Genomic DNA, 27,954 nt, shown 5'->3' with positions numbered 1-27,954 from the left:
TTAAATTGATTGTTTAACAAAAGTATTATCAAGTACAATAGTTAAAACTATAAAATTTAAAAATACATCTATGTTGCACATTTTACCAAACAGCAGTATAAATTAAATGTAGGCACTCAAGGTTCACATTTAAGGGAATCAAATTGTTAATTGTTAATTGATTCAATTTAATATTACTTGATGGTTCTTATAACAGTAGAAGGTAAGTTGCTGCTGAAATGGGAAACATAGGGCAATGATTTAAATATACATTTTTATATGGGCATGTGGTAACTTATATGTCAAACCTTAAAATATGTTCTTCCATTGTCTCTCTAGGACAAGTTTTTATGTCAAGCTGATTATATTCTTCATGCTTTCAGAAAAAGCAAGAAGCAGGGGACCAAGTCACTTATAAGCAATGCAGAAAATAGTAATAGCTGAGTTAAATTATATCCTACACTGGTTCCATCATTTCCGTCTAGCATTAACATCCCTGGCCATTGCTGCTGCTTATTATAAACACATTAACTGTGGTGCCCCATTCAGAAAGCCATTAATATTTGCAAAGAATTACTTCAAATGCATCTTCCTGACAGAGTAGTACAACTGACCTCATACAAAACCCTTGGCTTAGACTTCTTCATATAGAAAAATTCAGTTGCTTTCACTCTATCAGCCCCCGAATAAGGCACGGGAAAACTCATACCACTGTTTCCTTTTTTTAAATGATCCATTTTAGGTTGCCGTGTAGAAAATAGAAGGTCTCTGTGTGAGCTGCTTTTAACATTTCCACTCTGGCCAAATAGTGAAACTAAAGCCTCCGTACTCATGATACAGTGCTGACAAAGTGGCCCTTCAGTTCAGAGATTATTACTGTTTTTCATGAGTCTCTGAAACTATCTCCACTGACAGGGCTTGCTAAACACTGAAAAATAAAATGGAAAGGGAGGAGTCAGGGCTACGCACGAGCTCATTATGTACTTTAATGTTACAGCAGTGGGAACATGAAGGAATCAAAAAGCTTTTGCAACTCTGTTTTAACTTGAGCATTGATGAAGGTAGCCTCCTCTGTTTTAATGAGTAGAATGCACTTACCCTCTCCTGATTCTGTCAGGAAGGCTGCAAATATGGAGCTATCCATGAAGGAGTAACTTACATGCTCTCTGCAGTAATACTTGGTAAGTGGTAACAAGTCTCATCTTTCTTTTTTAACAGAAAAGAAACTTCCAGGTGTTTTTGTATTGCCATGTGCCTCATCATTGCTTTTTTTTAAAAAAAAAAGAGGGAGGAAGAGGCAGCCTAAATAATGAAAAGTTGCAAGTGAATGGGGGGTGGGAGGGGAATAATACAATAGCTCTCATCTTGTCATGCAGTGGCAAGAATTTTACTGCTCAAAGGGGGTAAGTTTACCACATTCTGCATTCCGATAGTTTATTTTTTAAAAAAATAAGGTGTAGTAAAATTCTTCCCTTTGCACAGAAATATGATACAAAAAGGTGATTATAGAAAATGAATTTATCACACATCTGGATCTGTTGTGTGGTACCCTCCTTACTATTTGGCAGGATACTGATGATGAAGCTAAATTTGTCAGATATGCTTACCAACTACAGAGGGGGTATAGTTGTCTCTATTCACACACAAAAATCTCAGGGAGAGGCTCATGACTTCCTAGCAAAGATCACTTCCTCTTTAAGGGGGGGGGGGCTGGCCTTCAACTTAGTGAACCACAACTGATCAGCAAGCAGCTCCCAAGAGAACATTGCCCCCAAATTCTTCAGCGCTCCAAAATATTTATAAGAATGTAAGAAGAGCCTGCTGGATCCAGACTTTGTCCCATCTAGTCCTGCATCCTGCTATCACAATGGCCAACCAGTTGCCTATCAGAGACCAGTAAGCTCGACCTGAGCACAGAGGTGCTCCCTTCCAGGTTTCCAGCAGCTGATATTCAGAAGGATATTGCCTCCAACTGCAAAGACAGAGCATAGCTATCATTTATAAGTGTCTGGTATTAAGTGCATTGAAAAATACATGTGTTGTTTCAACTGACAGTGGAAATAAAGAAGGATGTTATATTCAGACTTTTATTGTTCATGCTGCTTTGTGAATTTATTACTTTTTTTTTTCAATTTCCACTTGTGCTCCTGCCAGGAGATAGCTATTAGACAGTAAGCAGCAAGAGTAAAACGTTATCATTTTGTTTCAAACTATAAAATAATTTACATCACATAATTTTACTGTTGTGTGTTTTTTTTCCTTTTTTTTGAAACCACAAACATTCCAGCATCACACTGTAGGAATAACAATAGAAAGCATAACCTTTTGCATAGTATTAAATGAACAGAGACAGTAAGTTCTTTATTTACAATTATTGTCTAGATTTAAAAAATTCATAAAAACAGATGAATAAACATATAGGAATAATAACCCCTAGTGGGATGAATTGCCAAATGTACTGCTGTATTTTCTTCCACAAATCTCATGCTTTTAGGTACAGTATGCAGAGAGCAAGCATTTTATGTATTGCAGTGAATTTCAACATATAGACCATTTTGGGTTTTTGATCCATTCTTCCCATCATAGAGAGGCCAAGCAATTAAGAAAGGGAACAAGGTGCAAAGCTTGTAGTTGAAAAGCTGTTATCAGCTCATCTGTTTTCTCCCCCCCAAAAAGTCTGTTTAGCATATACATATACATATACATATACATATATATATATACATATAGAAAGAGAGAGAGAGAGAGAGCATGGTTTCTGTTGACAGAATCCAAAGTTTCCTATGCATCACAGTTAATATATATGTTATATTGTCTTTTTCTTTTTTTTAAAACTATATATGTACAGAATGAAATATTGGTTTCTTTTTAACAGTTTTTCAAGTCTCAAATAGTACCCTATTAGTTATTAAGAATCTGTATTACAATGCACACACACAGAAAATGAAATGAAAATCATAGAAGTATCTGATGAAAATCAAGCTTGAAATTAAAGGCAAATCATCAATATTAAGATGTTAGGGGGCAAAATATTCCAGTGCCAACAATTTTGTAGTTGCTTCAGCCCAGAGCTGCATGCTTTTCCCTGTAAATAGACTTTATTGTATTTCAAATACAGTATCCCAAGGAGATCAAAGAACCTCAGTGTTACACAAAAGTTAGTTGCTGTTATTTACAATCCAGGGATAAACCCTGCCTGTCAGTCAGTTTGATTTTAAGAATAAGCTGGTCAACTGGACTGTCATGCCAGCTTTGAGATTTAAGAAGCGGGTAACACTGTCTGTTGAGAAGAGGGTTGTGTAAGCCTGGGAAGGTTTGCTGTTCAGCCAGACGTTTGGATCAGAGTGAATTATGTAGAGCCAAAAGACATTAAAAGCTTCTTACGAAAGTCCAGAAGCTGGCAATTCAAGGTGGTTAGAACTTTACCTGGCAGAATAGTTCTGATATGCCCTCAAAACATTAGTCATCTGAAACTGTAGTTGGCCAGGAATCTCATCTTGTCTGAAGAGTTTCTGGCTTGCAATAGTTCTTCCGACTACAGTTGTTCCACCTTATTAGCCAACTTTAAAACAGCAGGCAATACAACAACATATAAATTTTTCAAGCTAATTTAAAGGGCTTTCCTCCCAACTCTTCTGGCATAATTGATCATATTAATCAAAATGTCTTTTGCACTGTACAAGTTTATGGAAAAGATCATATGCTGAAAAGTCTTGAAGCAAACCTTGTATTAAATACAAAAGTCATTTATGAAAAATCTGTGACCCACAAAGTGCTTTGCATTCAAGTGGTTGACATAGCAATTATATAAGCTTTTAAATTACCAGGGCTGTTACCATCTTGAAGAAAAAAGAAATCTCACCCAGAATATTGCAGTTGTTTACAATGGCTTTCAGTGTAGAAAGCACAATACAAGGGAAAAACAACATTAGTGGATTTGCTATAATATACTTTTGTGACTACAGGAAGACAAGCTTGGTTTAAAAATAATCACACAAAGCACATTTCAGTATACACTTCATAAAGTTTCATTCAGGTCTACATAGTGCATAAAATGATATTATTTTTCTTTTTAAATGTCAAAGCAACAAACCATAGTGGTTCTCATCCAAAATGCCAACAGCCCATATTTTTCAAGAAATAAATGACTAAATTTCTAATGGAATAGAATCCAGCACACAATATTTCAACATTAGTTTGATCCTCATACAAAGCCAAATATAACTTATTTTTGAACTGATATTCAGAAACTCCACTGAGGTTTATTATAATCTTTTAAAAAAATATGTTTAAGAAGCCATTGCAATACACTTAAATAATGAAATGGCCTCATCATTAAGTATTGCATCAAAATAAGGTCAAATAATTCATTAAAAAAGAGAGAGCAAAAAACCTGATCATTTAAATGTGTATTTAAAACAAAGGAAGCCTTTCTGTTTCATCACCCTCTATATAGGATCACAATGCTACATCCAATATATTATATTTTGGCTTCTTTTGTTATTTGCTAGCAATATCTACATTATTTAACAAAAAAGAAAAACCTATCAGGCAAAAATCTGATCACAGTTGTAATAAAACATCCAGGGTGCCATATTACAGAAATTTTCATTGAATTGAGCGATTTGAATATTATCTCGGCAGGAAGTGCTGTCTTAATCCTACAAATACCGGTAGTTAAGGATATTATCTACAGTTCTGTAAACAAATTACATTCTTTATTTTTAGGACATAAATAAGTTAAAATATAGCAATTTGAGCAGAAAAAGGCAACATGCCAACAAATAAACTTTATATATATCTATATCTATATCTGTATATAGATATAAATATATATATCGATATATACACATATATAATTATATTATGTATATATTTATATATTTCTATATATAGTCTCATAAATGCTTATTTTAGGTTCCTCTGTCCAACTGGTGCAAATCTACTGTGCAAGTTAAGCTTTGCAACTTCAAAAAAATATTTAAATTAATCTATACAACTGAGTCCATGCCACACAAGCATTAAAAAAAAAACAACAACTCACAGACCAGTGAATTGGATAAATAGCCTCAATAGTCCTCTGCATTTCCTGCTTAAGGAATAAAAAGAAGGGAAGGTTGGAAGTGGGTAGTACATTCATGCAGGAGGGCATTTGTATTGTTTTTGTTTGTTTCTGCAGGGGGGGGAGCAAGAGGGGAATATGTAAATCAGCAATATGTAAATCCCCCAGAACCATCATGATCAGTGGTTCGTTCTGTCCCCCCCCCCCCTCAAAGTGAACAGGAGTTCAAACAGCTTCTCAGCCAGCATTGTTTATACATATCTCTCTGTATATATTTATATTTATATTTTTGCAGTGACATTTTCAGCTAAAGTGATGTCTCCAGGCTATGGATCGGGCTTCCTGGACTAGAAGAGGTAGCTGATTTACTTGTATCAGTTGTAAGGTTTATTCCACTGTCGATAGCACTATTGTTCTTGTTCAATGAAGACGGTGGACTTGGGTTTTGCTTGAGCGCAGGGTCTTCTTCTAGTTCTGTGTCGTCAATGAGAGGGATATGGGGCTGGGAATCTTCTATCCTAAATTCAGGATGAGTCATAAAGTTGTGAATGGAGGTTCTAGATTCTGGTTTTTCTAACCCTTCATAGAGAGAGCTACGGAATGCCTTCACGACGCGGATCTGAGAGGAGGGAAAAGATAGAAAAGATGTCAGTGGTAACTGCTTCTTCAAAACATCTCATTATGATTTACATTTTTTTCTTTTTTGGTTTTGGTGAAAAAAATGTGGCATATGGTTAGGGCAGAGCAGGCAGCTGTAGTCCATAGTCTCTGGATGCTAAATGCATAAACAAGTGGCTCAGTTTTGTGCATTTTAGGTGTCTGAATCAACTGCAATGTTAAAACCATATGAGATTAAAGCCATCAGAACTGTTCCCAGAACTGATGCGAAGCATTGGTTAAAGAAAGCAAACATCCACTCATGTGATATTTCCCTAGTAAAAGACAAGCCATGTTAATCCAAATGCAAATGTAGAACCATGCATGTTGGTAGTTTGCAGTGAATAATTAAGAAAGCTTTTAATTTATTCTTTAAAAAGTTTCATTTATATAGACAAAAAAAAAAACCCAACACAAAACAAATTGTATGTCTCAAACGAGAAAGCACAAAACATAGACACAGTTGGATGGATGGATAGGTATGAGAGACAAACATAGGAGCCAAATGTAAGAACAGAGCATAGGTTTTTGAAAAAAGCAAGATCTAAATGAAGCAGCCAAAAGCACACACACACCCGCACACACGCACGCACACACAAAGCCAAGCAGACAAAATACTTAGGCAAAAACATGCTATACAGGAAAAAGTCACAGTAATCACATAAACACAGCTAACTGGCACACAACAACTACACTTGGAAGCCTGGATAATGTGAACATGTAATTGTTGATACAACTTTTATTTTTTCTTCATGCATATGTGAGGTAAACACTCGAGTATAGACCCACTGTTCTAGCCATTTGCTTTTAAAGTAACTTATTAATAAACAATTAAGAGTAGAAAATTATATAGTGATTATTGGGTTTCATATAATTGAATTACAAAAGTCCGATTCCTTCATTTTCTGTGTCTCACTTATGAACATCATTCATAACGTTAAGTGCATAAGGTGGTACATTTTTATGCCTCATCTGCAGTACGTGATGTCCATTTAGTTATGTCAAGATATTTTCTTGCCTTTCCATCACTAAGCCATAAGAACATGGGAAAGCCAGATACTTAAAAGAAGTAATGTTCAGATGGCCCACCAATTAATTATGCCTGCACTGAGCTGAAGGAGTAGCAGGATGCATTGCTGAGTCAGCAAAGGACAAATAGTTCTCCGTGACCAGAAACAGGAGAGCATTCTACTGTAGATTCCTTCCAGAAGTGGCTTCCCTGGTGGGCTCTTGCCAAAGCAGAGGCTTCTACTATGTTATTAGTGAGAAAAGACAGGATTTCTTGAAGGAAAGAATTCGCAAGGAAAAAACAGAATGGCAAGTATGTGAATTGTTGGGAAATGTATTATGACTATAAATGAATTCTAGAGTTGTTGAGCTTTTTATTTTTCTCCTAATTATGAGTGAGGTATTAATGCTAATCTGAATGAGGTACTAATAGCAAATGCATTGAGCAAGGGATTCTCACCTGAAAACGGGTGAATATTTTTAAATGTCTGGGGCCTTTTAGAAGTGTTTGAGTGTTTTATTTGTTTTCTGACATTTGCACCCCACCGTTCTTCCATCATGAAAAAACAATCTGGCATGGATGCCTCAAACATTCATACACAAACCACCTTAGCTTTTGCAAAGCGGTAGTCTCATGTACCTTCTGACTACAGATTACACGTATCCAACATAGCACATGCTTGGTTCTGAACCACAATTTATCTACTTTTATTATTCTTTGCGCTGGAGGTCTTGTGTCTTTAAATTGCATTTTATCATTCTACGCTGTAAGCTGTCAATGTCATAGAGGGGAATTATATTCATTATAGTAAATAAATAATGTGTGCCAGTTATGGTCCACAACAGATGGAAATGCTCAATTGACAATACTGTGAGATCTTGACCAAATCTTAATGGAACCCACCATTGCTGATGCTGCTTCAAGAGCACCACTGAATACCCCAGGTAGGGAGGCTTCAGCAGCAGGAGGGCAGTGGTGGTGGTGGGGGGTTACCTTTCCCTTTTGCCTCAGGTGGCAAAATGAGATACACAACTCCTATGGGAAGGAAGCCTGTTCTATCTTGCCCCTGCAGGCCCAGGTGGCTTCAGTGGCACAGAGGGCTGATTTCCAGCTCTGACTAGTTCACCAGCTCAGCCATTCTAGGATAATGATAGTATGGCAACAGTGATTCACTCTCTGGAAACGTCCCGTTTAGAATCTCACATTATGGACTGTGACATAATATTCTGATATTTTATCTTTGCATGTGTCACCTACCCTGGGGGTTTGCAACAAGGAGTGGGGTATACAAATTAAAAATAAATAAAAATACAGGATTGGACCAAGCATATGTATATAGCTTACATATATAATGTTTTATAACTGGAGAGCCACTGCCAGTCAGGGTAGACAATACTGAACTAACTGGAGCAGGGGTCCGCAACCTAAGGCCCACGGATCGCAAGTGGCCCATGGGGGTTGTTTAAACGGCCCACGAGCCACCTCCAAACCGAGCCACCCACTTGGCGAGTCCCCGCGCACTGCACTAAACCAGCATTGCACAGCGCGGGGACTCACTTTCACGGCGCCAGGAATTGTGACGACGCAGACACTGTAAATTGTGTCTGCGCAGACACAGAAGCCAGAAATCATGTCTGCGCAGACGCCGGAAATCACGGGCACGCGTGCTCATGCACACACGCGATCCGGCCCATGGAGGGATCTCCGCTGAAGTGAACCAGCCCAGGCAAGGTAAACCTTGCCAACCCCTGAACTGGCGCAATGGCATGACTTTGTTATAAGACAATTCCCTATATAGCCATTTACCAAAGCAGTCCTTCTTCTCAGAAGTAATATACACTGTCTAAATCACTATGATCAACAATCTCTTCAAGTAGAAGATACTTATAGGCATAAGCATGAACCTAGCCTGTTTCCGAATAATTTGGGATTCTGACCTGAGAACTTTAAAAAGAAGGACGCATTAGGAAAAATATTTTATGTGCTAGTGCCATACTTCTAAACTCCTTTGTGAGCTGGGTGGGAGGGGGGCGGGGAGGTTTAGTGATTCTGTAGGAGTCCTAAGGAAGGGTAACTCACAAATTTCTGTTGCATGCTGAACTATGCCTTTGATCATTGGCCATGCTGGCTGGGGCTTATGGTAGTTGGAATCTAACAATATCTTAGGGTCTCCTGAAGTTAAATTAAAAGGAATAAAATGCTATATAGTTTAATTCAGGCATCCCCAAACTCGGCCCTCCAGATGTTTTGTGACTACAATTCCCATCATCCCTGACCACTGGTCCTGTTAGCGAGGGATGATGGGAGTTGTAGTCACAAAACATCTGGAGGGCTGAGTTTGGGGGTGCCTGGTTTAATTAGATTACTAAACTGAGAGTTGTGAGGATTAAAGATGTAGCCTTTCATGGTATTTCCTTATATAGGCAGGTTTTAATGACACTTGTATGTATGTATGTCTGCTTGCTTTCCATGTACGTATGTCTGCTTGCTTTCCATGTACATGTAGGGACATGCCAGAAATAGATATCAACTACATGGCGATCATGTAATGGACAGTGTTCATGAAACGGACAATGCCAAGAGATGATAAACGATGATGTACAGCTCTCTTTTCTCACAGGAATGAAGACAACAGGAAAAAAATGAACTGCTCTTAACACGGGATTACGGGTGGGGTTAAGGACAACACTTCAGGACATTTTGACATGGCTTTTAAGTTTCCACTTCTTTCTTCTCTGCTGCTGTAATAAAAAGTGCTTCAATTTTGCCCCACACTGAAAGTGAGACATAGATATTTGCATCCAGCAAAGAAAAGATAAATAAATACAATTTTTAGATACTGCAGATTTTTACCTCCATTGAAGAACAAAACACCACCCTGATAGAATATCACTCCTAAGTACAATGGCATTTAAATATGCAGGACCAGTTTTCAGATGTACTACAGTAGGTAGCATATGGGCTTATACTCGAATGTTTACCTGGCTTCATATAAGCCAAGTATCTTGAGTTTGGTTCACATTCATTGTCAGGCTCAAGGTTAAAGACTCACAACCTCTTTTTATTTCACTCTCTCCTGCTGAACCCTTTTGTCCAGTGATCTCTAGCCCTCTGGGAAAACAAACACATTTAATATTCAGAAAGTAGAGAGTTGGGCACTACAAAAGCAAATATTGCAATTTTATTGAAAGGACAGTAAGGCGGTTAGTTTATAAATGTAAACACGAATTCTGTTTTGCCAAGAGATGCCAACTCTTAGGTTTAACTGCTTCTATTTTTAGTTAAGGATGTGGTTGTGCAAAGGCAAGTCTTGTGTTGACTTAACTGTAGTCAGACTTCCCTTCATTTTGAAATACGTTCAGAGCACTGAAAATATCCGGGGCCATTTCACCCTCAATGGCACATCAGCAAGAGGACTTTGAGAGTACAGTAATGTACATGGGGCGTTTTCATGAACTGGCATCACTGTGTAGGTGCTGTATTTTCAAGCCAATACACTACAGCAATGGCATGAGCATCATATGGAAGTAGTAGTTCAGACAAGTGCCATTAATCCTTCCACTCTCAACATATTTTGAAAAGAATGAAAAAACAATGCAGATTACATACCGTAATCATTGTTTGCTAGCAATTTCATGGGAAACAATGAATTGTGCGTTACTTAGTGATAGGATGAGGTTCACTAACCCAGTGCTTTCTTCTTTCTTTTACATGCAGTGGGGATCCTAAGATGTTGCACACTCACACCCACAGAATGTATTACATGAGGCATTGCTTGGTGTGGTAAAGGACCTCTGGGCAGTTAAGTCTAGTTGAAATCAACTATGGTGTGTGGCGCTCAACTCTGCTTTCAGGCCAAGGGAGCTGGCGTTCGTCCACAGACAGATTTCCGGGTCATGTGGACAGCATGTCTAAACCGTTTCTGGCACAATGGGACACTGTGATGGAAGCCAGAGACTACAGAAACTTTGTGCGTGTAAATGTACATCAAAAGCATCTATGCTCAATTCCTAAATCCCTTTCCTCCCTCCTAAAAGAAAATAAAGTCGGGGAGGAAAATGATACTGGGATGAGAGATACAAACTGTAGAGGGTCTGTGGGGCAGTGTCCCATAATGTAATCGTCTTCTTTTTAATGCTAGAAGGACTATGAAGAGAAATAAAAGCTCTCTCCTTTTTCTCTGTGGCTGAAGATTGTTTTTAAAACAAAAAACCAAAACCAAAAAACCCTGCATCTTAGCTAAAGGAGTTCAAAATTAGCAGTATATTTAAAGCCTATCCAACCCCAAAAAAGCAATGTCACGGCAATGTTCAGTTTATAGTATCACACATTGGTATGGCTTTGCACAACCAACAACCTAACCAAAATACTTTACAGAAAATGTGACTCCAAATCTAATTTCAAAAATGTAGCATTATAATGTATATAGTGATACCTCTTAGCTAAAATTTTAAAACTAAAGCAGCAGCATGTTATCTTTTAATAAGTTAGAACAGAAGGATAAAGGAGATTAAATGACAGGTGGAAGAAAAATGTGCAATTTTTACATGCTCCGAGTCTGCAAGTAGAGTTAGCTTCCAATGCCAGCTACAGCGGGAGTATCAATCGCAATGGCATTAGCATGGAAGGATGGCGTATGCAGTTCCTTGGGTTTCATATCCTATATGAACGTTTCCGAGCACAATTCAAAGTGTTGGTGTTGACCTTTAAAGCCCTAAACGGCCTCGGTCCTGTATACCTGAAGGAGCGTCTCCACCCCCATCATTCAGCCCGGACACTGAGATCCAGCGCCGAGGGCCTTCTGGCGGTTCCCTCACTGCGAGAAGCAAAACTACAGGGAACCAGGCAGAGGGCCTTCTCGGTAGTGGCGCCCGCCCTGTGGAACGCCCTCCCGTCAGAAGTCAAGGGAATAAACAACTACCTGACATTCAGAAAACACCTAAAGGCAGCCCTGTTTAGGGAAGTTTTTAATTTGTGACCCTGTATTGTATTTTGATATTTGTTGGAGGCCGCCCAGAGTGGCTGGGGAGACCCGGCCAGATGGGCGGGGTATAAATAATAAATTATTATTATTATTATTATATAGTGGTTCCTACCTGCTTTTTAAAGTTACTGGAACATATGACCAGCTAGTTGCATAGAAAGGTTTGCTGATATTCAACTACAGCAGCCCACTTGCATGACAGACTTCTATTCACACAAACGGGACTTATCCTTTCTCTCCTTCTTGCCAGAGAGTTGAAGACACGCCCCCCCCCCAGGAGAAGAATGGGGCTGGGGCTGCAGAAAAGCAGAGAAAGGAAAAGTGAAGCTGCACGTGGTGGTGTGAATTTGGATCTTGCCCAATTTTTTTTAGTGCAATCTGGTTTAAAAAAAACAGTCAAAGGCTCTAACATGCATGCATAACTATTTCATTTTTGCCTCAAAACTCTTTATAAATGTTTAAGGGGTTTATTAAAGGTAAAGGGACCCCTGACCATTAGGTCCAGTTGTGTCCGACTGGGGTTGCGGCACTCATCTCACGTTACTGGCCAAGGGAACCAGTGTACAGCTTCCAGGTCATGTTGCCAGCATGACTAAGCTGCTTCTGGCAAACTAGAGCAGCGCACAGAAGTGCTGTTTACCTTCCCTCCAGAGCGGTACCTATTTATCTACTTGCACTTTGACGTGCTTTCGAACTGCTAGGTTGGCAGAAGCAGGGACCGAGCAAGGGGAGCTCACCCCGTCATGGGCATTCGAACCGCCGACCTTCTGATCGGCAAGCCCTAGGCTCTGTGTGGTTTAGACCACAGCACCACCTGTGTCCCTTAAATGGTTTAAACGGCCTTTTTAAAATGTAGTTAAATGCAATTGCAGAAAAAGAGTAACTATGGGATAACAACTTTCATGTGACTATGCATGCAAATTTTATACTTGTTCCTCTACCACAGATAATGTGAACGCAATAGCTGGCAAGGGAAGCAGTCTTATTGTAAGTCGAGTAGTTTTGTTAAAGGCACATATTTATCACATTAATATTATCAGTGGTTGCCCACTTGTGGAAACTCTCCCAGAGAGGCACACCCTGTATAGGAAAGTCTTTTAATGTGCAATGTTCTATTATGCTTTTATATATGTTGGAAGTCACCCAGAACGACTGGAGCAACCCAGTCAGATGCGCGGGGTACAAATAATAAAATTATTATTATCTTTCTATATATTTTAGGTGCCAGGCAAATACTTTTCTCTTTACCTGTTCTTTTGGCTTAATTTGAAGGGTGGCATTGTGGCTTCCTTTAGTGGGGTGAGAGCTGTAAGTTCTGCCTGTGTAGCTGTGTTTTTAGGCTTTTAATTGCTTTTAATGTATGTTGCTGAAAGTCTCTGTCAGGATAAAGGTAGGTTATAAATAAATAAATAAAAACATTTAAATAAAATAAGAATAATTATGCTGTAATGGGTTTGTAGTGTTTAATTCGTGTTTATGTGTAAAGCCTTATCAGACCTTGAAAATGTGATCAAGATCCATGTGTATTGGATTGTGTGTGTGAACCCACTTCTGACACCAGTGTTACATGCCACCCCAATCTTTGCTGAGTGGTAGCAAGATTCCAGGGCCCCCTGGGGGGTGACCCAGGACCGTGTTTCCATTGGGAGTTCAGACACAGCAGAGGCTGTAGTGTTTTAAGATACATGGTTTATTTTACACATATATACAACATTTAGCCTTCAATGGAGGGGTGCACAGCAACAGCACCTCAAAATGCCACCTTATCCTTACAGCAGAATCACCAGCCTCCTTTTTGATTTGCAGGCCATCTTGGTCTCCAGGGCATATGCAAGCATAGTTCCTTGTCTGCTTCCTTGTACCATCTTTTAATGGTTTATGTTTTATTGTGTTTTTAATATTTTGTTGGGAGCCGCCCAGAGTGACTGGGGCAACCCAATCAGATGGGCAGAATATAAATTATTTATTTATTTATTTATTTATTTATTTAACTAATTTATTTGCCGTCTTACTCAATCACATTATAATGGCTAGAACTTTTGATGCGCAGAAGTAAAGATAAAGGTAAAGGGACCTCTGACTGTTAGGTCCAGTCATGGATGACTCTGGGGTTGCGGTGCTCATCTCGCTTTACTGGCCGAGGGAGCTGGCTTACCGCTTCCGGGAGCTCACCTCATCATGGGGATTCAAACCGCCGAACTTCTGATCAGATAGCCCTAGGCTCTGTGGTTTAGAGTTAGACCCATGCGCTGAAGTACCTATGGTTAATTCCCCCAGGCTCACTAACAAAGGAGTTTGTTTGACTTCATCAACACTAGTTGATTGACTAGGATTAAAGGCTGGTATACACTTAGGATGTTTACCTAGGTTAATTAACTCTTCAAATGTTAATTGCTGGTGCTCAGAAGTAGGTCCACACACACACACACATCTTCCAATACACATGAATCTTGATTACATTCTCAAGGTCTGATACAAAGTCTTTACACATAAAAAACTAATTATTAAACCCCTTACATTACTTGTTTATAATACACACTGAGACTGTCTTATAACACATCCCAGTTATAACAAACAAGTTCTAATTAAATCCTAATATTTACTAAACTTAAATATGTAGTATCTATTATGTTACTCTTCACTGATGGAACACATTTAGGGATGGTGCACACATAGGAAATTCTTTACATCTTAATTTGATTGTTGATTATTTATACTTTTTTTTTACAGGGTAAAACGTTTTGCTATTTATTTGAATAGGATTGCATCCAAAGATGGAAGGCTCTTTGCTCTAACTATAGCTTTCATCCTCAGAAAGGAGAATTAAGTTTATGTTCACACTCCTCCCTGCAGTCCACATCATCCATAAAAATTTCCCCAGGGAGTTTGGGGAACTTTGGAACAGTGTCATTGTTTGGGGGGGGGGTTGCAAGGGTGGGAAGTAAATTGGCAAAAATAGTCTCCTTCCCTGTTCCACTGATAAAAGCCTCCACTGGACCAAAGAGTCTTCCGTCAGTGGAGGCACAACACTAGATACAACCAGAAGTATACTAGGCATTCAGTAGTGAACTGCATAGATAACAGTATTAAAGAAATGGGTGTGATAATAGGTTTGGGAACAATTTACTATCTCAGAGCATGTGTGAGAAGAATCCTGCTTTATGTGTTTTCAAGTGTTGTCCTACTGCATAAAATCTAGTCCAATATTTTATAAAGCAAAGCAGCCTTGGAAAGATGAGGCAACAGGAGATGCAGTTTAAAATCTAAGAAGAAATGTGAACACGTGAACTGTTCAGAGGAGATTTATCATATAGAGATATTTTCATTACAAAAAAAGAAAAGAAAGAAATTGGTATTCATTCCATAGGAGGTGGCTTTATAGAGGCACACCCTATTTCTGAAAATGGAGACCTGTAAGGAAGAGTGCCACTGTGGTGTGCCAATATTTCAACTATATGACTTATTCTGGAATATAAGAGGTGGGAAAGGGACATAATCTTGAATGGCCCAGTCTTGAATGACTGCTAGATAAGTTGGCATCTCTGTAATCAGATGCATTAAGAATACACACTCACGCCCAGCCGCCGCAGCAGTTGTGCTGGTAGGAGAGGAAAGAGCATTGGATAACGAAACGTGGCTAGGGCTAGAAATATTGGTTACATCCTGGTTCTGGCTTGTGACGGAGGATTGTCTCCTGAGAGCCCCCTGAAAGGAAGTGCCACTCTTGAAAGTATTGACTACTTCGATCTGTAATGGAGGAAAGAATGAGACAAGTTGCTTGACGAACGGACAGAGCTTTGCAACCCACAGGAACAATATTTTCTAGTCAAGTTCAGTTGCTCATACAAATAGTGCTTCCGTTTTCAAGGTCAGAATAAAATAAGCCCCTTTTAAAATTTAGAATAGACAGGCAGGTTCTGTACAGAACAATGTTAGGCAGCACAACTGACAGTTTGCCAGCTCATTTCATGGTAGTTAGAAGAAAAACTGTTATGTACACATTTGTGTTATTATTGGGCTTTAATAATAAATTAATTTCAGACATTACTATGGAGTTCATCTGCAGATATTCATTACCCTTGTATCTATTACCATGTAGATTTTCTTCAAAAAGTAGGAGAGGAAAGAAATTCAGACACATCCAATCTCATTAAAAAAAAATAATTACACCTATGCATGCCTATTCAGAGAAAAGCACCATTCAGTTCAATTGAGCTTAGTGCCTGATAAGTGTGTATAGGATTGCAGCCTGAAATAATAGTACTGAACAATAAATGCCACATGAACCACTTTTCTGACCATTTTGGAATCATAATAGTCAAAAGGTAAACCTAAAACTTCATATGTACTTGAACCACATTAAAATTACCTCATTCTTTTTTCATCATTCACCAACAATGATTCTGATTATGAAAGTTGCACAGTGAAATAGCTTTCCATTTACAAATAATTTACTAATTCGTCGTATTGGGTACACCTGTACATTTTGGAGCCAAGTAGAAGATCCAAATTGCATCCATCCAGGTTGAAAGTATCATTTTTTACCCAGGATCTTTCTTCTGAGGCACCTGCCACACAGGACCTCATGGCAGGGCAGAGTATGAACCAGGAAGTCTCTTGTTTTCATATCACCTCTGCCCTGAACACACTGGGTACCTTACTCAAGCCATTCTCAGCCTCGATTGTTCCATGGAGGACAATACTGACTTACCTGAAAGGTCTGTTGTAAAGATTACAACCAGAAATAACACGTTAAGCACTTTGAACATTTGAAAGTGCTATACAAATGTTAGGTATTATTATACTGCTACATATTATGTTGCTAGGAAAACAAATGTGGATATTAGATGTATTAGATATGAAAGCAAAGCTTGACAGGCTAAGTTAGGCTTCAAGAGTTCATAATGCAAACCTTGCCAAAAAATAATAATAATCCTTGACATACTCTTCTCTTTCAATTAAAATACTTAGGCATGATATTACACAATTATATCAAATTGGCTGCAGGGGGTGGAGAGGAAATCCACTCTCTGCAGAAGACCCCTGGGTGAAGAAACAGGCTCCTCACCACAAGCAATTTTTGCCCCACAACCTTTAAACAGGCTATACAGGCTATACTACTGGAAATGATCCTCTTACTCCAAGCCCACCCCACAATAGCTTTTCCTTCCTGGGAGGCCCGTTTAACCTCAACATTTTCTCACAGTCTGGAGAGAGCTGTCCTGGCTGTACGTAGTGGTCATTTGACAGCCAGAGATCTGGGATTCTAAGACCCATCCAAATTCAGAATGTACTGGAAACAAGCAGAATCATTTCCTGATTTTAGGGGAAACGGCTTAGCTTATTTCTGAATCATTACAACACAAGCCTTGGGTAGGTCACCCATCTCTAGCTGATACATTTCTTCTCATAAATACTTTGTCACAGACATTTTGGCAAATATACAATTACACACACACACACACACACACACTTGTGATTGCCATTAAGGGTTATGGTAGTGAAGTGGACTTTCCACTGTGCCTGCTGCAAACTCTCCAGCCAAAAACATTTGTAATATAACGGAAAGCACAATACTAGTGTTTTTAGACTAGGTGTTACATCAGAACACCTTAGGATGAATATGTTTACATACATCTCAATAAGACACAAATGGGTCACAGAATACCGATCAAGGTATCACAAAGATACCTAGTATTAGTACGAATGTCACATTTGATGCTTTAACAGGGGCTGAAACAGCTTTCTTTTGCACACCTGCTCAAAGCTATGTTTCTTCATCTTTGGGCTCATAGGAAATGTTAGGCTCATGGGATCAGGGCAAACAGAGCCTTGCTTTCAGAAGACTGCGCAGAGCTGTCTTTGCTCCAATCCTGTTCAAGGTATGATGTTCACCTATGTGAGCACCTTACTTGGGACATTTGTGACTGTCACTAAGAAGCAGTTAGGGAGATCCACATGTAGCAGAATGCATCTTTGTGTGCATTACTTGCTGGAACATTAAAATGCACATAAGAACATCAAAGCTATCTATTAAAACTGGATTCCTCCTCATCCACATTCTGTAACTTTTAAAGCACAAGTAGAGTGGGGCTGGGATATATGTACTGTACTGTGTCTGGATGCAGATATGTCCTTTAAGGCATGCCCAGTACATTTTTAAATTTCTATTCTTTCAACAGTAAATATCCATTCCCACGCCACAAACCTACTGCTTTATCCTAATCTTCTTTAAAAACTCTCTTCCATTTCAAAAGAACTTTGCCATTCAGCATTTAGGTTTCTGTTCAAGAAACACAAGTCAAAGCTCCTTTGGACATGTAGCTATGTGAATCCATCCCAGTATTTACTTATTATAGGGCAGGTTGTCACATGATCTGGCACATGGTTCTGGAGAAGCCATGCTGTATTTCATTTGGTAGAACCATCACAAACTGTTATATCCTGGGCATAACAATTCTATCTGGTCAAGGAAGGGACAACTGAAAGTGAATGAACCACAAATCCAAAGCCTTGATGGAGCCACACTAGCAAGCACACAGCATTGTTTAAAATTTTATAAATTGCAATTTTTGATTCTTTGAAAGTCACTTTGAGACCCAGATCAGGTGAAAAGTGGAGTGTATATATTTAAAACAAATAAATAATGAAAAATTGGAGGCTTCCCTGTAATATGCCTCATCTTCCCTGCCACTTTGAATCCTGAAATGGTCTTCTCTTGGACATCAAGAACCCTGAGAAATGTAGTTATTAATCTACAATGGCTGAGTCTTTAATATGGATGCCTGGTGTCCTGAACCAATGCCATTAGCGTGGGGCTACCTTAGGATGTTAAGGTATTAAACATTGTTAACTGACCTATTGATAAGATTGATAAGATTTAGGCTTACTTTTTGACGTGTTATCTTGGAGTGATAATGTATCTTTTATTATGTGCTATAGTTTCTTTGTACCATTATGGTATTTAGATTGTTTTCTGTGAACTGCTTTGAGTACAAATGTATTTTTGGAAAATGCAGTATATATACAAACTTACTATACCTTTGGACCCAGATTCTTCACTACCTAACTGGCCACAGTGTCTCTTTGGCAAATTTGCCAAAGGCTCATAAATTACTGAACAGCATTCACTAAGAATCTATTTTGACTACAATAATTTGCATTCTTAATATTAAGGGGTACTTAATTGACTAAATTAATCCTTTTAAGTAGAATTGAATACAAATTCTGGCTTGAAATATTCTAATGCAACCTGATGCACACTCCAACAGGCACAATTTAGCAAGCTTTCTAGAGTCCCTGTTAAGAAACTATCATGTATGTGGCATTCTGAAAATCCAGTCAATCAATTTTACCTGCTCTTCAATCATATTATAAAATAGGTCTATACTAAGACTAAAAAACAATCAAAAACCAATTTCAAGTAAATATAGAAAGATCAGAATTTACTGTCCACAACAGCACTAAGATTTCACAGGTGTATTCATACCTAAACATCCCAACTTGCTGAATAATTAGTGGAAAACATCTGTTAGAAAGCCTAACAATGGGTATTCTGAAGGCAGAGCAAGTTTAAAGTTTGCCTTCTGTGTGAAAGCAGTAGAGATAATATAAAAGGTATCACCTGTTCTGTATTGAAGAAGAAAGAACTGAAGACAAACTAGGAAACATTTTAAAGGAAACTGGATATTATATTCATTTATATTATAGTAGTAACCTGCATGAATAGAATTTTGGGTAAAAGCCCTTGTACCTCTTCAAAAGAGAAAACTTAATTTTCCCCTCCCCTTCAGCTATTGCACTAAATTCTTAAAATGCCATTCAAGACTACTTTGGTGATGAAAGTTGCTGGTTATTACTCTAATATGGCAACTTGATAAATCAATCTTGCCAAATTGGCAAGAAAATTGAGTAATCTGAAGTTTTTCCCCTCCTGTCTCCTAGTTTGTGCCTTAAAATTACTAATTTGTTCCATATGTAGATATGGGAAAAAGCTGGTAGAAAAGGCTGATTCTGATGCAACATGAAACTATGGTTCCTCACTATATGATCCTTGGGTTTGTGTGCTCCTCCTTTACTTCTTTTGTGTGCCAGAGGCAAAGACTGACACCCTCCACTTTTACTTTTAAACTAAAAGCAGTTCTATCCAAATTTGAGCAACTATGGTTTGTAAGAACAAGCCACAATCAAACCTTGTCTTGTTCTTACTAGCCATCATTTAAACAAATCAGTTTTCTAAGTCTGATATGAAGAGGGGAAAGCACACAACCAAAGGCACTCAAGTAAAGTGTTATTTCACATTGCAGGAAAACATGGTTTCTCATTACATATGAACCCAATCGTGATCCAATCTCTTAGCTAACAATATTGTTATTCAAACTGGAATATAACAGAGGCTGCTGTTTACAAAGTTTAAACAGATGAACAAATAAAATCCAAGCGCAAGATCTGCCACAGACTTTAGCTTTAACCCACTTCTCCTGTTTTTGTCTCCTGCTATTCAAAGTGTGTGTGTGTGTGTGTGTGAGAGAGAGAGAGAGAGAGAGAGAGAGAGAGAGAGAGAGAGAATTTCCTGGGAATGTGTTGGGATAAGGTGGTGGTGTTGTCATTTCAATTCCTATAATGGAAGACAGGAGGAAAAAAGGGGGTCTGAATATTGATGTGCAGGACTCCTTTATTGTCTCTCCTGTAAAAGGGTACACAGAAGAGGGACAGAACAGAGACTCCACCTTGATGTAAACCAGAGGGTTGGGGGTTTACCTCTTCAAGTTCCATCTTCCCCCATAGAGGGGGGACGGTTGGAGAATAAGTGGCCAGTTGATGCACACTAGATGTACACATTGAGTGAAAAAAATCAAAGAGTTGGGAAAGGTGCTCCAATCACCCTCCCCATATTTCCAGAAGTGTATAAAGCATTGGAGGATTTCTATCAATCCTCCATTCACCAGGAAACTTATCAACCTAATCTTCACATAAATCCTTTGTTTGATTATTTCCTGTAAAATGCAGTAGAGGTGTACTAATTCATTTGGGTGTTCTGCTTATCTGAACTGGGGCATCCAGATGCATCATCCTGAGAGTAACTGCCCAGCAGTAATTCTTTTACTAATCTGAACTTTCCAAACATCATGGGAACTCTCCGGTGGATATACTGGAGCTGCTTGCAAAACTCTTTCTGAATTAATGGCTTGTTGATGTCAAATGAGCACATGATGGAGGCATGGAGCGGGGCAGTCACAGACTCCAACTGGCAGGGAACGTACCAGCAAAGCCTTTCACAATACATCTACTTCTAAGCAGAAAGGAAAGTGAACAGTGTTGGTTAGCAAGAAAACATCATTATTGTTTATTTTGGTTTAAACAGTAAACAACAAGAATCTTCCATGGATCATGAAGGTAAAAGTATATAGAACTAAAGGATATTTCTCAATCTACAAGAGGAACTAAGAGCAGCATTTGCTCTCTGTTGTTTACACTCACCACAACCAGAAAGACATCCTGACAGAAATGTCAACAGACAATACTCCTCCTACAGCCATCAGGAAGAAAATAATTCACATTTAGAGGATAACTTAGGGCTGATAATAGCCCCCCACTTGGACATATAATTAAATATTTTTCTCTCTCAGAGAGTAATCCCAAATCACTACTCTAACCCAAGTGAGCAGATCTTCATTTAATTATTTACACAGTGAAAAATGTAAATTTATCCAGCTCTATGGTCTACTCCCATTGACCCAATCTCACTGCTTCCTTTTAGAATTCTTTTTTATTTCTACAATGAGCACCAAACTTTACAAAAATCAAAAGGGATTATAGAAAATTTTCTCTTGCACTAAAAAAATTTCACAGCCCCCCTCCTAAAAATACATCATCTTCTGCTTTAGAAAATTAACTAGCATTTGCTTTAAAAGAACCACATTGCTTTTAAAATCTGATTGCAAAAAGAAACCTTCCAAGATGGATTAATTTTACCCCCGAAGTGCCTTGACATTACAAAGCAGTATTTTCCTTTTCTTCTACTCCATTGCATTATAGGGAGCACATCTTTTCAAAGCTTTGACTAAAATAGTCCTTCCAGAAACTGACTATTTTTAGTACTACCTTCACACTTTACTGCAGTGACAAACATCCCTATTCAGAGAGCAGAAAAAAGAAACCCACATGATTTAAACATTTTTTTAGTAAACAGATTTTGTTGCAAATCTTAATAAATCTGCTTCCATCTTTTTCTTCTACTGACTTGGATATATTTATCATGCATAGCCTTTTCCTCATATTATAATAAAACAATAAAAAAAATTTACAAGCAGAAAAAGGTAGAATCCTGGTGCCTTGCCCAACTTTTCTAATTAAAAATAAATGCAGTATTACAACTACATATGGAAAAAACATTTTTTAGTTTCTAGCTCTAAAGGTTTTGCTGACAAGATAAAGAACAAGGTTAACCCTATTTCGAGTTTATCACAGACATATATATCTATCTATATACCAGTGTGCATATAGTAAAATATCAATTTTTGATGGTGCAAAACAAAGGATCCATTAGTTTAAAAAATACTCATGCGAAACTCCTGGGAAACAATACAAGATTATCTTATTGTTTTATGAATGCTTATAACAGAGATAGTGCAACACAGAAATGTTTGATGCATCACAGTAGCTTCCAGGTGTAATGCAAAGTTGCAGAGCTAAGTATGCTGTTTATATTGCAAGCTTGCATACATTTCTTTCAGATTTTACTGGTTCACTTGTATATGTCTTGTAGGTTAAGGAAACATTCTTTCTGTGCTTTATACTTTCTATTTTCTCTCCAAGCTCAGAGACACTGGTGAAGGGGGACTGCTGTCCACACCTGAAACGTATAGGGGCCATTAGGACAACACCAAATGAGCTGTAATCCTCCTATTGCCTGAAGGCTGGCCAACATAATCACTACAATGGAATATTTAACTCACTTGAGGACCCAACAGAGCTCTTCTATAAAACTTTAGGCATTTTATTTCAGGAGGCAGAAAGAAGAATGCACCAAATCTTGTTCAGTAAGTTAATGAGTTAAACATTTCTTTTCTGCGCTAAGGCTTTAAAATTAATTTGTGGGCCAATCAGAATTAATTTTATAACAAATCAATTGTTTTTGAATAATTTACCATCCATTATGGGAAGGCTGAATCCAAATTATCAATTAATAAATGGGGAAATTGGCTTGGAATAGGTGAATAATTGATTGGGGGGGATGTTTACAGGGGAGCAATGGTCACGCCACAACAGACAGAAGAGGACTAACAGCCAAACACACAGAGGGAAAATAAATTACAAAAGCTTTGAATACACCTACAGAAACACTAGAACAAACACAGGCATAGAGGCATACCATTCACACGCTCATCCAACACTCAAGACTCACATTTCTAAACAATTAAACCAGGCCAGAAAAGCACACGCAAGTTATAGGTCTGCTTCAGGCAAGGCAGGAAAAGGGAGTGATGTTTTCCTGCCTCCAAGCAACAGGGCTAAAGCCCACTTGATGTTGTCCTTCTCAATAATTCACAGAAGCTTTGATTCACCTGTGGAGGTCCACATCTGAGCACTGTGAAATCCTCCAAATCTTCAGTGGTTTGAATATGCAAAGCATTCCCTGTTACGGAATACAACAACAGTTGCTGCTCATATCAGAGCTACATAGAGCTTTGCGATATGGACTAAGGGTATGTAATTATTTTGTCTAAATGTAAAGCAGCTTTGGGGAGAATATATCCCCAACCTTGTAGCACAACATACCTGGGTCTGGATTCTATTGAGCCCCCGGAACCAGAGGATTTGCCCACGCCGAAGTTCTCTTTCTGCGTGGTCAATTTCTTCTACATCTTCATTCATCTCCTCTTCGGGCGCCTCTTCTTTTAATGTAAGACCTCCTGCCTCCTTTAAAAATTTTAGTCTACTTGTTGGGATAGTTGCAATGACCTGAAAGTAAGTTTTAGAATTATGCCAATGAGCACCGTTTGTAGAGAGTATGTGAAAATCTTGTCTGTATTAGACAAACTACAAGTTCAACCGAGGACAAACAAAAAATATATTGTCATTTGCCAAGGAATTCACTTCAGCCCAAAGATCTTTGATGGATGAAGTACTACTCTACATCTTATGAAGCAATCTCAACAGGCAGGGAAGGAGCAGGTCCTGGGTCTACTGCCTCATCAGTAGTTCCAGGTGAACTGGGGGGGGGCAGATAGGGGCTTTGTCTTGAGGGCTCTCCAGCATAGCCTCACCCCTCTTTCCTTCTACGTGCTCATCCTCAGGTGTCTCCTCCTCCTGGTCTGAATCAAAGAGCTCAGAGGGAAACATGACATGGGTATTTTGTGTGAAATTGCAGTTTAATATGGAAACAGGATGGAACAAACCTGAATGAAAACTTGCAAAACTGGCATAGACTGGAAACAGATCTATAGAATCCTCATTCCAACCCAACTAATACGAGCCAATGGAAACTGCTCATGGCATTAGGCACTCATCCCCCTGCCAGCTTTTTTGGCTAGGCACAGGAGAGTCTAGAAATCTCCATGAAGAGACCTGGAGGGGTGTGTAGATAGAGAAACTTTTACAGATGATCTGTCCATGAAGATGTAGCTGGCATTACATCCTTATCTCATCACTTTTTCTTGGGATGGTAAAAGATTAGAAGAGGGAGAAATAAAATATTATTATCCACAGAAGTGGTTCTCTGAGTTGTAATGTTTATAACATGCCAGTGAACATTCAGCCTGAACAGGCTGTTTTGTGGGCACATGTGCTGAAGTTCTTTAAAATAAATTACACATTAGACTGGGCATGAACTCCAAGAGACTGAATTTAGGGCTCCAGGAAATTGTGCAATCACTGTGCTGACCCACAGGGCACATCTGTAAGAAGGCATGGAAAGTATGCCATCCTTGACCCTGTGTGGCCAAGCCCCTATGTCCTGCCCTTGGGGATCTGGTTGACCACTGTGGGGAAGAGGAAGCTGGTGTAGAGAATGATCCAGCAGGGCTCCTACGTTTTCAAACTTTCCAACATGACTGTGATTTTCAATATTGGTTTCAAAGAGTAAGAGGAAAACTGCAACCATAATTTCAAGGGGGAGGGGAATTCAAAAGCGTAAGTACCTTACAAGTCACATTTTAAGTGTGACTTTTAGAAATATGAATTCCACTGAAAATAATGGACTTCTGCATTTGAATTCTGGCTCATTTGCTTTAAAGTGTTTTGTCTTCACTGTACATGTTCTAATTGCAGGGTGAACTTCTCTGCCTTTCTTGGAACTCATGTCCCTGTCAGCCTTTTCTGGTGAGGACATTTTAGGATACAGTTTGCATATATTAGTTAACAGAGGATAATATATGAAAGATATTAGGAAACGTTAGCTTTCCAGCACAGTTACAAGTTTCATTCAGTACGTTAATTATCAGGATCTGATAGCAGCTCCAATCAACTATGTATCATTTGGAAGTATTTGGGCAGAAAAGCAGCTTGGAAATAGTAATATAAATGAAACGACTAACCTTGGTTGAAATTCAGAAAATTTGAATTTCTGCCAAAACAGGGCTTTCTTACTGTTTGCTGTGGGTGATGAAAGAGTCTTGTGCCGTTCAAGAGCCAAGGTTTTGTGGTTATTAGACTATTAGGCTTAAACTGTGGAAACTTACTTCCTGATTATGTAGTTTACTGTGGGCCTGACACACACTCTCAACCTCTCCTACCTCACAGAGTTGTTGTGAGGACAAAATGGGAGGAGTCTGTGTATGCTGCCCAAGCATATTTGAGGAAGGGTGGGATGAAACAATAAAATAAAATAAAATAAGGGTCCATCAACCATAGACAGCAATGTGAATCTCATAACCACAAAGGGATTCAGAGTGCGGCCTTCATGTATATTTCAAACCCTAGAAGAATGTGAAGCATTTACATGCTTTACTGAATTTAATTTAATGTCAGTGACAATTACATTTTTTTAAAAAAAAATACTAGTCAAGTCATTTGCAACACCCACCTTCAATATACAAATAAAATTGTTTACACCACAATCCTTCTGCATGTGTCCTCAGAAGTAAGCACCACTGTCTTCAGTGGGATCAGGGCCGTCTTACCCATAGGCGCTAGGGGTGGGGGCACCCAGACGCTGGGCTCTCAGGGGTGCCAGGCCGAGAGTCCAGGGCCCAAGAGTTGAGTCTGGGGAAGAGCCCGCCTGTCAGTCAGAGCGCCGTGACGGGCTCTTCTGCTGCGGGCGGCTCTGTGCCACAAGTTGGGGGGCAACCGAGCCAGCAAGATGCTGAGGTGACCAGCCAGCTCCACCCTCCTGTGCACCTGGGACTGGGTAACCTGTGGGGATGGGGCACCAGGAGGATCTTTGCACCCCGGCGCCGCATATATTTAAGACAGCCCTGAGTGAGATCCCTAGGTAAGTGTAGATAGGATTGCAGCCTTACTATAAAATGTGTGAACTTCTTTGTAATGATATAAAATAAGTAGTCCTTACCTGACCCCATACAAGTTCACCTAATCCAATAAACACACACCACATCCACTGGTCAAGCTCCAAAGGGGAACAGCTAAAAGGTTTACCACCAAACTGTACAATTACTATCTGCAAGGGGAAAGCAGAAAGAAAAATAAAAGGTGCAATTACTAATCAAAGAAGGGGGGGAGGACAGAGAGATGCATTTTTTTTTGTTCTGATGCTTTTCTACAAGCTTTCTTTCCAGGTGTGAATGCTATCATTAATTATTTTACTCTCTGCTCCTTGCAAGAGGGTGACAGACAAAATATGAGTCATAATCAAATGAAACTGCCCACATAACTTGCATTGGTGCAAGTTAGTCACAACTAATTTAAACCCCCAGTGATGCTGATGAGACTTGGTCATGACTAAATTTTGCTGGATTGAGGCTGAAATGTACCTATCATCATTTTCTCTACAACTATGTGTATAACTGCTGAGGGATCTTGTCAGAATAAGTGCTATATAAAGCCCAACCATATTTACCTATTACAGCTTTTGAACATACTCCAACTATTACTAATGATAATTTCTTTTCTTTAGACCCCATAGGAACTGGTATTCTGAGATGAACACACAAATCAAATACCGTATATACTTGAGTATAAGCCTAGTTTTTCAGCACACTTTTTGTGCTTTAAAAGCTGCCCTCGGCTTATACTCAAGTCAACCATTCCTTAAGAAGTATACAAGAATGGTGGTTCTTTACTCTCTCCAGGCAGCTTGTTCCATTCCTGAACTGCTCACATAAATGCAAACCTTAGACCCCAGAAGGCAGAAAGCCTATCAGTTAAGGAAGTATTAAAACCCCACAGGTGCTCACTTTCCCTGGCTCCTGCTTAAACAGGACAGGATACCAGCCTTCTCTGTATAACACAAGGGAACATTGAGCTGTGGGTTAAACCACAGAGCCCTAGGGCTTGCTGATCAGAAGAATGGCGGTTCGAAACCCTGCGACGGGGTGAGCTCCACAGCAGCAAAGGAGGAAGAGGAAGGAGCAGCCCAAAGGGCTGCTTTGGGCTGCTCGTTCCTCCTCTACCACAGTGGGAAAGGTGAACCGGCTTGAGTCAATAAGCTTTCCCACATTTTTGTAGGGAAATTAGGTGCCTCGGCTTATATTTGGGTCGACTTATACTTGAGTATATACGGTAATAGACATGGCTCAGAAAATTTAAAGCACATGCTATAAGGGCAAAATATTGATACTGAGAGATAATGGAGATTGATGAAGTTGTAAAGTGAGGATTTGGCAAGGAGAACAAGAAAGGTGATGGAGACTGGTGAAAGTATGTACAGTGATTCAATAAATTCTTTGCAGAATAAACAAGTTTGGGGAAGTTGTTCTTGACATAGAGAGCAGCATGGAAAAGGGAAATGGGAGAAAAACATAAAAGTGGTTGATCAGCCTGTGAAAAGGCCGAAAATTTTGATGTTGAGCAAATGTGACAGTGCCCTAATACATAGACTTAGGTACAGCAATTAGGCTGATTTGTTTTATGGAGAGATTCTGGATTGACTACTGCAGACACAGACTATAGGAACAGATATCACCAAGGAAGAATAATATGGATGATGGTAATCAATGCAATGGTAGAAGAAAAAGTCACAAGAACAAACAATGACCAGAGTAGAAACGGATGAATGATAACACAGCAAAGGATGAATTAGAAATATTGAATGGGAATAAGAAGAGAAAAACATGAGGGAAGTCCAGAGGAAAGAAAGTAAAG

The 27,954-nt window shown here is 39.0% G+C and overlaps 1 protein-coding gene across 2 annotated transcripts in view; it reads right to left on the bottom strand.

Annotated features, from left to right (window-relative positions):
- Positions 1–3,692: 3,692 nt before the first annotated feature.
- The window catches only part of ATP2B2 (ATPase plasma membrane Ca2+ transporting 2), a 197,845-nt gene continuing 173,583 nt past the window's right edge, over positions 3,693–27,954 (bottom strand). Inside the window, exons 20-23 of one of the 2 annotated variants that reach the window (XM_033140769.1) lie at positions 26,204–26,311; positions 23,473–23,655; positions 15,352–15,438; positions 3,693–5,660 (exon numbers count right to left, since the gene is read on the bottom strand). In XM_033140769.1, coding sequence (XP_032996660.1) covers positions 5,349–5,660; positions 15,352–15,438; positions 23,473–23,655; positions 26,204–26,311 — 690 coding nt within the window. In that variant the 3' untranslated portion in view covers positions 3,693–5,348. The remainder of the gene's footprint in view (positions 5,661–15,351; positions 15,439–23,472; positions 23,656–26,203; positions 26,312–27,954) is intronic. The other variant, XM_033140771.1, reaches the window with a different exon arrangement.

The sequence above is a fragment of the Lacerta agilis genome, chromosome 2 (genome assembly GCF_009819535.1).
Source record: "Lacerta agilis isolate rLacAgi1 chromosome 2, rLacAgi1.pri, whole genome shotgun sequence".
Lineage (NCBI taxonomy): Eukaryota > Metazoa > Chordata > Lepidosauria > Squamata > Lacertidae > Lacerta > Lacerta agilis.
This window is presented reverse-complemented; position numbering and strand designations above follow the sequence as displayed.